The sequence below is a fragment of the Eucyclogobius newberryi genome, unplaced genomic scaffold, assembly GCF_026437365.1.
Source record: "Eucyclogobius newberryi isolate DKJ021-1_F unplaced genomic scaffold, fEucNew1.0.hap1 SCAF_23, whole genome shotgun sequence".
NCBI lineage: Eukaryota > Metazoa > Chordata > Actinopteri > Gobiiformes > Gobiidae > Eucyclogobius > Eucyclogobius newberryi.
Genome location: NW_027315868.1, coordinates 375001 through 387500, shown reverse-complemented (window position 1 = coordinate 387500; position 12500 = coordinate 375001). Strand labels below are relative to the sequence as shown.

Sequence of the window (12500 nt, the reverse complement as noted above, 5' to 3'; positions counted from 1 at the left end):
AGGACTGTCCGGGACCTGTATGACCGGAGCAGGAGCTGTGTTCATTGCAGTCAGTCCTGTTCCCAGTGTGGGACTCCTCAGGGCTGTGCTTGGTCACCGCTTCTGTTCATTGTTTTTATGGACAGAATTTCTAGGCACAGTCAGGGGTCGGAAGGCGCGGTAAGGGGTCGGAGGGCGCGGTAAGGGGTCGGAGGGCGCGGTCAGGGGTCGGAGGGCGCGGTCAGGGGTCGGAGGGCGCGGTCAGGGGTCGGAGGAGAGAGAAGTCAGGGAGTCCCTGATTAAACTGCTGCCCCCGCGACCTGGTCCCGGATAAGAGGAAGATGGATGCTGTTAGAAGTGAGTCAAAATGTTTCCTGCTTCTTGTGTCCATCAGGTATGATTTCCAATGGGGTTTTTAAACGACAAATATTACACTGAGGCAGAAGTAGTATTAGCAATAAGTATTAGCAGCAGTAAGTATTACCAGTAGCAGTAGCAGTAGTAGCAGCAGTAGTAGTAGTAGTAGCAGCAGTAGTAGTAGTAGTAGTAGCAGCAGTAGTAGTAGTAGCAGTAGTAGTAGCAGTAGCAGTAGCAGTAGTAGTAGTAGCAGCAGTAAAGGGGGCGCTCACGTCGATGTTGCGGATGATGACACATTTGCCGTTGGTGTAGAGGAAGTTGTTTCCTTTGGGATCTCCGCTGATCACCTTGGACTGACCGCGCTCCATCTGCGGGAGGCAGGCGAACACGCGCTCTGCACAAGACAGAACGAGCATGAAAAACACGCCTGGTGCCCCCCCCCCCGACGACGCCAGGTGCCCCCCCCCCCCGACGACGCCAGGTGCCCCCCCCCCCGGACGACGCCAGGTGCCCCCCCCCCCCCCCCCCCTGACGACGCCAGGTGACTAAAGACGTGCCGTTTGTGTGGATTAATCGACTAAACGCGTCCAGTCCCTCTGTAGCTGGAGAGGAGCGGATTACAAACACACATAAACAAGTGCGGGCTCTGCACTTTAGGGATTCATTTGACAGACATTTCACATTAAACTTGAATCAGTTGATGTTTAATTATTTAAGACCGGTTTTAATATTTTGGGGATATTCATATGTCAATGTCCATGAATCTGACCCAAAACACGATTATAAACTGCGTAAAGTCACTCAATATCCCAGAAAAAAGGAAGAATAAACGAACTCTCTGTATCCGATGCTTTTACTTTGACAATCTGGAGGAAACAGGATGTCGTTCGGAATATTTGTGCCAACTTTTAAACGCTCTCGGAGGCTGTTTTGTCCTTTTACGGGGGAAATGTTCCGTAACAAGTCAGAACATGCTCTTGGTCCTCTTGTCCGCGTCACACCCGCACAACCATCACGCGCGGATTACACGCAGTTAACATGTAAAATAACACAAATCTGATGCGCTATAAACGCGATAAACCCGCGATCGCGTTTACGTGGAACATCCCCAATAACAATGCGTTTCAATGGGCGAGGCGAGCTAGCGGCGGCGCTCCGCGGAGGAAACCCGCCACGAATATGCGGCGCTTCCCCGGTTTCCCCGGCCAAAAAAGAGACACGAGAGGCGGGGAGACTTACTGAGCTCGTGGGGCATGGTTCCTCGGTTCGTGGCGCCCGGTTTGTGGAGGGAAAAGGTGCGTGAACGATGCCGAGAAGAGCCGCCGCTTGCAGCCTGCCCAGAACCCGGAAGAGCCCGTGACAGCGCTGGTTCTGTCTGTGCCCATATAAGGTAAAGAAGTCAGGAGCACGCGCCGCCGTCAGCCACTGAGGAGGGAGCGCGAGGCGGCGGCGGATTTAGCCCTGAGCACGGACTGATAGGCAAAACGCGCGCGAGACAACCGACGAAACACCGACGTTTGTGGAAGAATCGAGAGGGAAAAGCTTAGAAATTGAATGGTTTTAATGGAGCGTGGAGAATATTGTCATCGAAACCATCGTAAATTCCCAACTGCAATCAAATGTTTGAGTGGAATATGAGTGGGATTAAGGTCAGAATGTCAGTTAAAGCCTCAGCCCAGACTCTCAAGGCAGTGACAGGTAAAGAAGAGGTGAGAGTGGATGCAGTGAGGGAGGTCCCCAAGAGTGGGGCCTCGGAGAGCGGTGGGGCCTCCGAGAGTGGGGCCTCCGAGAGTGGTTCCCCCAAGAGTGGGGCCTCGGAGAGCGGTGGGGCCTCCGAGAGTGGGGCCTCCGAGAGTGGTTCCCCCAAGAGTGGGGCCTCGGAGAGTGAGGCCTCGGAGAGTGGGGCCTCGGAGAGTGGGGCCTCGGAGAGTGGGGTCTCGGAGAGTGGGGCCCCCAAGAGTGGGGCCTCCCAGAGTGCTGAGGATGTCTTGGTTATGAAGAATGAAGAGGAGGATTTTCTCCTCTGTGATGTTATTATCTGCACTGGTCAAATGCATGAGACGTCTGAAAAGACCAGGATCATCTCTGAAGCTGCAGGAAATACCTTGGGACTAAAGGTCCTGAGTGGACAGAGCTAGAGAACCCTGTGTGGGAATCAAGGAGGAAGGAGGGTGGGGGCTCCTGGAGGAGGGTGGGTGGAGAGGCTCCTGGAGGAGGGTGGGTGGAGAGGCTCCTGGAGGAGGGTGGGGGCTCCTGGAGGAGGGTGGGTGGAGAGGCTCCTGGAGGAGGGTGGGGGCTCCTGGAGGAAGGTGGGTGGAGAGGCTCCTGGAGGAAGGTGGGTGGAGAGGCTCCTGGAGGAAGGTGGGGGCTCCTGGAGGAAGGTGGGGGCTCCTGGAGGAGGGTGGGAGCTCCTGGAGGAAGGTGGGGGCTCCAGGAGGAGGGTGGGGGCTCCTGGAGGAAGGTGGGGGCTCCTGGAGGAGGGTGGGGGCTCCTGGAGGAGGGTGGGAGCTCCTGGAGGAGGGTGGGGGCTCCTGGAGGAGGGTGTGGGCTCCTGGAGGAAGGTGGGGGCTCCAGGAGGAGGGTGGGGGCTCCTGGAGGAAGGTGGGGGCCCCTGGAGGAGGGTGGGGGCTCCTGGAGGAAGGTGGGGGCTCCTGGAGGAGGGTGGGGGCTCCTGGAGGAGGGTGGGAGCTCCTGGAGGAAGGTGGGGGCTCCAGGAGGAGGGTGGGGGCTCCTGGAGGAAGGTGGGGGCTCCTGGAGGAGGGTGTGGGCTCCTGGAGGAAGGTGGGGGCTCCAGGAGGAGGGTGGGGGCTCCTGGAGGAAGGTGGGGGCTCCTGGAGGAGGGTGTGGGCTCCTGGAGGAAGGTGGGTGGAGAGGCTCCTGGAGGAAGGTTCCTGGGGCTCATAATGGAAGTCGTTGGAGGAAGAGGAAGAACTTGTGGGCTTTGAAGAATAAAGTCTAAAGTCTAAGACGTACAACTTCAGTCGGTGGCGGTGATGTAATGTCGCCATAAAACACCAAAGAAGAAGAAGTCTAAAGATTAAAGTCTAGACTCACAGCATAAGTACAACTACAGCCGGGGCCAAAGAAGAAGACGTACAGCTCCAGTAGGTGGCAGTATTGTAACACTTGGATACAACCGCCATAAAACACCAAAGAAGAATACGTTTTTACTTTTATCCACACATAAATTACACACTTTAGCACTGATTATACTTTTGTGAAGATTAAATATGATCAAATATTGTCTTTCCACTGACAAAATGTAGCTATACGTCAAATTAACATTTTATTTTATTTATATTGGTATGTATTTTAATTTAGTTTTGTTTTATTTATCCTTATTTTATTTTTTTATATCTCGCTATTATGATTTTTAGGTTGTGAATTTTAGTTTTCATTTACAAACCTTTTTCTGATTCTAACTATTGTGTTTTATTTGGATATATAGTTATAATCGTTATAACCGTGTAACAAATGGAGATCCAGATTAAACTGGGTGAATATACGTGTTATTATATGAAACACATCTGTAATTTTAGCTACATTTTGTGTACGTAGTAAATCCATTTTGATCTTACAGTAAATTTGAACTGTTTTTCTGTGACGCCTTTTTGGAATTATCTTGCTTTTATCCTTCACCAACGTTCCAGCCTGTGAATGATGTTCTCTGACAATGTGAATAAACCTTTTCTGATTCTAAAGTGCATCGTTTCCATCTTTCATATTTAAGTAAACACAGTCTTTCCTGACAGGTCAAACTCAGGGCCAAAGTGACTAAATGCAGCTTTCCTCTGACTCAAACGTCACTGTAAAAGGAAATATGAGTCAGAAAAGGTTTATTTCCAGTGTCAATGAACAGAATTCACAAACATAAGAACTTGTCCCGGTGCAACACAAACAATGATAAAACAACATATAAAAGTCAAAAAGAGAAACATTTTAAATCTGATGTCGAGCTCCAGAGCCACAGGAGCTCCAGAGCCACAGGAGCTCCAGAGCCACAGGAGCTCCAGAGCCAGAGAAGCTCCAGAGCCACAGGAGCTCCAGAGCCACAGGAGCTCCAGAGCCACAGGAGCTCCAGAGCCACAGGAGCTCCAGAGCCAGAGAAGCTCCAGAGCCACAGGAGATCCAGAGCCACAGGAGCTCCAGAGCCACAGGAGCTCCAGAGCCACAGAAGCTCCAGAGCCACAGGAGCTCCAGAGCCAGATCCAGAGCCACAGGAGCTCCAGAGCCACAGAAGATCCAGAGCCACAGGAGCTCCAGAGCCACAGGAGCTCCAGAGCCACAGAAGCTCCAGAGCCAGATCCAGAGCCACAGGAGCTCCAGAGCCACAGGAGATCCAGAGCCACAGAAGCTCCAGAGCCACAGGAGCTCCAGAGCCAGATCCAGAGCCACAGGAGCTCCAGAGCCACAGGAGATCCAGAGCCACAGGAGATCCAGAGCCACAGGAGATCCAGAGCCACAGGAGCTCCAGAGCCACAGAAGCTCCAGAGCCACAGAAGCTCCAGAGCCACAGAAGCTCCAGAGCCACAGAAGCTCCAGAGCCACAGGAGCTCCAGAGCCACAGGAGCTCCAGAGCCAGAGAAGCTCCAGAGCCACAGGAGCTCCAGAGCCACAGGAGCTCCAGAGCCAGAGAAGCTCCAGAGCCACAGGAGCTCCAGAGCCACAGGAGCTCCAGAGCCACAGGAGCTCCAGAGCCACAGGAGCTCCAGAGCCAGAGAAGCTCCAGAGCCACAGGAGATCCAGAGCCACAGGAGCTCCAGAGCCACAGAAGCTCCAGAGCCACAGAAGCTCCAGAGCCACAGGAGCTCCAGAGCCAGATCCAGAGCCACAGGAGCTCCAGAGCCACAGAAGATCCAGAGCCACAGGAGCTCCAGAGCCACAGGAGCTCCAGAGCCACAGAAGCTCCAGAGCCAGATCCAGAGCCACAGGAGCTCCAGAGCCACAGGAGATCCAGAGCCACAGAAGCTCCAGAGCCACAGGAGCTCCAGAGCCAGATCCAGAGCCACAGGAGCTCCAGAGCCACAGGAGATCCAGAGCCACAGGAGATCCAGAGCCACAGGAGCTCCAGAGCCACAGAAGCTCCAGAGCCACAGAAGCTCCAGAGCCACAGAAGCTCCAGAGCCACAGGAGATCCAGAGCCACAGGAGCTCCAGAGCCACAGGAGGAACAGATATACACATATACAAATATTACACATATACAAATATTACTAAAGTAAAATGTCAGAAGTACAATTTCCTGAAGAAGTTAAACGTGAGTGAATTTAACAAAGCTGTAGTTTCTTTCTCCTCCAGCAGGGGCGCTGTGGCCAGCTCAGGCGGGCTCAGGGCGCGAGCTCCCCGGCCTCACTGCGCATGAGCAGTGTGCACTTCCGGGTCACGTGTGTTTGAGGATGGCGTCCGCGTTAAGAGGAGCCGCTGGAGCTCTGCTCAAGGTGAGACTCTAACACTTAGATTAGTGAGACATTCTGTGACGTAGAGACGTGGAATATTAGAGTTTATGATGTCGAATCTGTCTTTTATGTTTGTGACGTTTGCATTATTTAAAAAACACGTACGACGTCACAAAACGACACTTGTCTAACGTGTAACTGTTCTCTTCTAATGACACTGATCAGAGCGTTTGGTTCATCCACATTAGATCGATGGAAGTCTGATTGTTCCACACGTTTATTATTTCATTCTAAACTGAATTCCACATGTTTGTGTCACGAGTGTTTTATTTCAGTGACGAGTGTGTTTTGTGTCAGAAGTAACGGTCACTAGACCCTTAAAGGGGTCACGCTCGACGCCCCCTAAAGGCCGCTCATGCGCTCGCGCTCACGCCCCCTAAAGGCCGCTCATGCGCTCGCGCTCACGCCCCCTAAAGGCCGCTCACGCCCCCTAAAGGCCGCTCATGCGCTCGCGCTCACGCCCCCTAAAGGCCGCTCACGCCCCCTAAAGGCCGCTCATGCGCTCGCGCTCACGCCCCCTAAAGGCCGCTCACGCCCCCTAAAGGCCGCTCACGCCCCCTAAAGGCCGCTCATGCGCTCGCGCTCACGCCCCCTAAAGGCCGCTCACGCCCCCTAAAGGCCGCTCACGCCTCCTAAAGGCCGCTCACGCCTCCTAAAGGCCGCTCATGCGCTCACGCCCCCTAAAGGCCGCTCACGCCCCCTAAAGGCCGCTCACGCCCCCTAAAGGCCGCTCACGCCCCCTAAAGGCCGCTCACGCCCCCTAAAGGCCGCTCACGCCCCCTAAAGGCCGCTCACGCCCCCTAAAGGCCGCTCACGCGCGACGCCCCCTAAAGGCCGCTCACGCGCGACGCCCCCTAAAGGCCGCTCACGCGCGACGCCCCCTAAAGGCCGCTCACGCGCGACGCCCCCTAAAGGCCGCTCACGCGCGACGCCCCCTAAAGGCCGCTCACGCGCGACGCCCCCTAAAGGCGCACCGGACGCGCGCCCTCGACGCCCCGGCCACTGAACACAGGCGCGTGTACGGCGCGCTCGAGCTCTCTGCGCACATGCGCAGTAGAGGTGTTGTCGCATGAGCAGTGGAGTTGTTGTCGTGGCCTTTCATTGTGTAAAATTGCAGATATGGAGAGTGTTGTTTTCACGTTTTTGGTTTGTTTCTGTCTCTGTTCCACCGTGAACACAAGGTACAGCTCCTTTCTCCCACAAACAGCCACAATCAGTCTTTCGTCTGCCATTGTTGATGAGCAAGGAAAAAGTGTCTCTTCTTGGGGAATTCCACGGGGAATACCGGAAATGCGAGGGGCAGTACGTACGTACGTCACTGGACATATCTGAGCGCGTCACGTAAGCCGCTTTGGCCGCCTCAGCCGCCTCATACGAGCGCTCAAAGCGTCGAGAGCGTAAGAAAACGCACCAATCGTGCCGCAAAAACGAAGAAATCGCGCCGCGGATAACGCACGACGTGCTCGACACGCGTTTACTATAGACTTAATGTAAACTGGACGCTTCGGCCGCGGCGGTGTGGAAGCCCCCTAAAACGCAGCTCACGCCTCCTAAAACGCCGCTCACGCGCGACGCCCCCTAGAGGCCGCTCACGCGCGACGCCCCCTAGAGGCCGATCACGCGCGACGGCGGCGCCCCCTAAAGGGCGCTCATGTTTCTGTCTCTAAACTGTCTGGGGTGTGGTTCCAGGCCCTCGGTGGGGCCCCCCGGCTGCAGCTTCTCTCCTCGCGCTCGCTCTCTGGAGCAGACGCTCTGGCTCGAGCCGACGCCACGTTCAAAGTGACCATGGTCCCTGGAGACGGTGTGGGCCCGGAGCTGATGACCGCCGTCAAAGAGGTGTTCAAGGTCAGGAGGGACACACACTCACAGGCTGGGGGTCCTTTACCCGGAGCTGACTCGTGACCTTGTGTTGGTTCTAGGCCGGGGACGTCCCAGTGGAGTTTGAGGAGTTCCATCTCAGCGAGGTCCAGAACATGGCCTCAGAGGACAAACTGGACCAGGTTCTGACCTCCATGAAGAACAACCGAGTGGCCATCAAAGGTACTGCACAGAGTACCACGGGAGCCAGAGTACCACGGGAGCCATTGTCATGGAATGAGACATACACCAATGCTATTCCTTAACACACAGAGAACACAATTCAACTTAGAATATGAAACGACACAGAAATATCAGACTTTTGTGTAGCTGCATGGGAGAAAACGCCGGGCCGGGTCACCAAGGCTGTTGTAAGCAGCCTGGTGACCCTCCTGCGTCTCACGACGTTTTTCTCATGCAGGTTGGTTTTATTAGATATTATGGAATAGGCGGGTCACATTTCTCATTGGTCAGCTTCACATCAAGGCACTTGTCTTTTATGAAAGCTGGTATTTTCCGTAGAGATAAAGCCTGGTGAATGTTTTACCCTTTCTCCCCTGGGGTGTTACCCCCCCTCCCTAGGATAAACATTCTGTTGCTCCATCTTTACGACACCTTCACAAACAAATGCAGTTTGTCACATGCTGTTTTTCTCTTAGACTAATGATGCAGATAATATATCACTATTATTCAGATAAAATACATCACAGAAATATAATCATATATTCACATTTTATCACAGCCATACCACGGGGGCCAGAGTACCACGGAGAGTACCACGGGGGCCAGAATAGTACGGGGGCCAGAATAGTACGGGCCACTTGAGTAGATTATTTGGAGTTATTGTACTCTTAGTAGTAGTTAAGAGTAGTAACTGGTCTAAAAAGCATGTAAAATGGTGTAAAAACCCCGAGGAGCTCTTGCTGTGATGTTTGTGTGTGACAGGAAAGATCCACACGCCCATGGAGTTTAAAGGAGAGCTGGCGTCGTACGAGATGAGGCTCAGGTAATCAATCCAAATCAGATTCTTTAGTTCAAGGATGATGAGACTGACCTGTAAAGAGCCACGCCCCCTCTAACGAGCCACGCCCTCTGCCTCAGGAGGAAGCTGGACCTGTTTGCAAACGTGGTCCACGTGAACAGTTTACCGGGATATTCCACTCGCCACAACAACCTGGACCTGGTGATAATCCGGGAGCAGACGGAGGGCGAGTACAGCTCGCTGGAGCATGAGGTACTCTTACTGCAGCTGATAATACTACTGTAACTCTGGAGCATGAGGTACTCTTACTGCATCTGATAATACTACAGTAACACTGGAGCATGAGGTACTCTTACTGCATCTGATAATACTACTGTAACACTGGAGCATGAGGTACTCTTACTGCATCTGATAATACTACAGTAACACTGGAGCATGAGGTACTCTTACTGCATCTGATAATACTACTGTAACACTGGAGCATGAGGTACTCTTACTGCATCTGATAATACTACAGTAACACTGGAGCATGAGGTACTCTTACTGCATCTGATAATACTACTGTAACACTGGAGCATGAGGTACTCTTACTGCATCTGATAATACTACAGTAACACTGGAGCATGAGGTACTCTTACTGCATCTGATAATACTACTGTAACACTGGAGCATGAGGTACTCTTACTGCATCTGATAATACTACAGTAACACTGGAGCATGAGGTACTCTTACTGCATCTGATAATACTACTGTAACACTGGAGCATGAGGTACTCTTACTGCATCTGATAATACTACAGTAACACTGGAGCATGAGGTACTCTTACTGCATCTGATAATACTACTGTAACACTGGAGCATGAGGTACTCTTACTGCATCTGATAATACTACTGTAACACTGGAGCATGAGGTACTCTTACTGCATCTGATAATACTACAGTAACACTGGAGCATGAGGTACTCTTACTGCATCTGATAATACTACTGTAACACTGGAGCATGAGGTACTCTTACTGCATCTGATAATACTACAGTAACACTGGAGCATGAGGTACTCTTACTGCATCTGATAATACTACTGTAACACTGGAGCATGAGGTACTCTTACTGCATCTGATAATACTACAGTAACACTGGAGCATGAGGTACTCTTACTGCATCTGATAATACTACTGTAACACTGGAGCATGAGGTACTCTTACTGCAGCTGATAATACTACTGTAACACTGGAGCATGAGGTACTCTTACTGCATCTGATAATACTACTGTAACACTGGAGCATGAGGTACTCTTACTGCATCTGATAATACTACTGTAACACTGGAGCATGAGGTACTCTTACTACAGCTGATAATACTACTGTAACACTGGATCATGAAGTACTTTTACTGCTACTATTACAAGTACTGCACAATTTTGGTGAAATATCTGTTTGTATAATTTCTGCAGAGTATAACTCCAGGAGCTTTAACATCTGAGAAAATGTGTTTTAGAACATGTTTGTAGAGCCTAAACTACAGGTACCATGTGTTTGTAGAGCCTAAACTACAGGTACCACATGTTTGTAGAGCCTAAACTACAGGTACCATGTGTTTGTAGAGTCTAAACTACAGGTACCACATGTTTGTAGAGTCTAAACTACAGGTACCATGTGTTTGTAGAGTCTAAACTACAGGTACCACATGTTTGTAGAGTCTAAACTACAGGTACCACATGTTTGTAGAGTCTAAACTACAGGTACCATGTGTTTGTAGAGCCTAAACTACAGGTACCATGTGTTTGTAGAGCCTAAACTACAGGTACCACATGTTTGTAGAGCCTAAACTACAGGTACCACATGTTTGTAGAGCCTAAACTACAGGTACCATGTGTTTGTAGAGTCTAAACTACAGGTACCACATGTTTGTAGAGCCTAAACTACAGGTACCACATGTTTGTAGAGTCTAAACTACAGGTACCATGTGTTTGTAGAGCCTAAACTACAGGTACCATGTGTTTGTAGAGTCTAAACTACAGGTACCACATGTTTGTAGAGTCTAAACTACAGGTACCATGTGTTTGTAGAGCCTAAACTACAGGTACCATGTGTTTGTAGAGCCTAAACTACAGGTACCACATGTTTGTAGAGCCTAAACTACAGGTACCACATGTTTGTAGAGCCTAAACTACAGGTACCATGTGTTTGTAGAGTCTAAACTACAGGTACCACATGTTTGTAGAGCCTAAACTACAGGTACCATGTGTTTGTAGAGCCTAAACTACAGGTACCATGTGTTTGTAGAGCCTAAACTACAGGTACCACATGTTTGTAGAGCCTAAACTACAGGTACCACATGTTTGTAGAGCCTAAACTACAGGTACCACATGTTTGTAGAGTCTAAACTACAGGTACCACATGTTTGTAGAGCCTAAACTACAGGTACCACATGTTTGTAGAGCCTAAACTACAGGTACTACATAATTGTAGAGTCTAAACTACAGGTACCATGTGTTTGTAGAGCCTAAACTACAGGTACCACGTGTTTGTAGAGTCTAAACTACAGGTACCACATGTTTGTAGAGCCTAAACTACAGGTACCACATGTTTGTAGAGTCTAAACTACAGGTACCATGTGTTTGTAGAGCCTAAACTACAGGTACCACATGTTTGTAGAGCCTAAACTACAGGTACCACATGTTTGTAGAGCCTAAACTACAGGTACCACATGTTTGTAGAGCCTAAACTACAGGTACTACATGTTTGTAGAGCCTAAACTACAGGTACCACATGTTTGTAGAGCCTAAACTACAGGTACTACATAATTGTAGAGTCTAAACTACAGGTACCATGTGTTTGTAGAGCCTAAACTACAGGTACCACGTGTTTGTAGAGTCTAAACTACAGGTACCACATGTTTGTAGAGCCTAAACTACAGGTACCACATGTTTGTAGAGTCTAAACTACAGGTACCACATGTTTGTAGAGCCTAAACTACAGGTACCATGTGTTTGTAGAGCCTAAACTACAGGTACCACATGTTTGTAGAGTCTAAACTACAGGTACCATGTGTTTGTAGAGTCTAAACTACAGGTACCACATGTTTGTAGAGTCTAAACTACAGGTACCACGTGTTTGTAGAGCCTAAACTACAGGTACCATGTGTTTGTAGAGTCTAAACTACAGGTACCACATGTTTGTAGAGTCTAAACTACAGGTACCATGTGTTTGTAGAGTCTAAACTACAGGTACCACATGTTTGTAGAGTCTAAACTACAGGTACCATGTGTTTGTAGAGCCTAAACTACAGGTACCATGTGTTTGTAGAGCCTAAACTACAGGTACCATGTGTTTGTAGAGTCTAAACTACAGGTACCACGTGTTTGTAGAGTCTAAACTACAGGTACCACATGTTTGTAGAGCCTAAACTACAGGTACCACATGTTTGTAGAGTCTAAACTACAGGTACCATGTGTTTGTAGAGTCTAAACTACAGGTACCACATGTTTGTAGAGTCTAAACTACAGGTACCATGGGTTTGTAGAGCCTAAACTACAGGTATCATGTGTTTGTAGAGCCTAAACTACAGGTACCATGTGTTTGTAGAGCCTAAACTACAGGTACCATGTGTTTGTAGAGTCTAAACTACAGGTACCATGTGTTTGTAGAGTCTAAACTACAGGTACCACATGTTTGTAGAGTCTAAACTACAGGTACCACATGTTTGTAGAGCCTAAACTACAGGTACCACATGTTTGTAGAGTCTAAACTACAGGTACCATGTGTTTGTAGAGACTAAACTACAGGTACCACATGTTTGTAGAGTCTAAACTACAGGTACCATGTGTTTGTAGAGTCTAAACTACAGGTACCATGTGTTTGTAGAGTCTAA

The 12500-nt window shown here is 50.0% G+C and overlaps 2 protein-coding genes across 3 annotated transcripts in view; one reads left to right on the top strand and one right to left on the bottom strand.

The window, feature by feature from the left end:
- The window catches only part of wdr1 (WD repeat domain 1), a 15762-nt gene extending 14028 nt beyond the window's left edge, over nt 1-1734 (bottom strand). The window contains exons 1-2 of the mRNA XM_072459528.1: nt 1576-1734; nt 609-730 (exon numbers count right to left, since the gene is read on the bottom strand). Of these exons, the coding sequence (XP_072315629.1) occupies nt 609-730; nt 1576-1591 (138 nt within the window). The 5' untranslated portion in view covers nt 1592-1734. The remainder of the gene's footprint in view (nt 1-608; nt 731-1575) is intronic.
- Nucleotides 1735-5656: 3922 nt separating this feature from the next.
- The window catches only part of idh3b (isocitrate dehydrogenase (NAD(+)) 3 non-catalytic subunit beta), a 21584-nt gene continuing 14740 nt past the window's right edge, over nt 5657-12500 (top strand). For both annotated transcript variants that reach the window (XM_072459536.1, XM_072459535.1), the window contains exons 1-5: nt 5657-5773; nt 7481-7636; nt 7711-7831; nt 8594-8654; nt 8750-8882. In XM_072459536.1, coding sequence (XP_072315637.1) covers nt 5732-5773; nt 7481-7636; nt 7711-7831; nt 8594-8654; nt 8750-8882 — 513 coding nt within the window. In that variant the 5' untranslated portion in view covers nt 5657-5731. The remainder of the gene's footprint in view (nt 5774-7480; nt 7637-7710; nt 7832-8593; nt 8655-8749; nt 8883-12500) is intronic.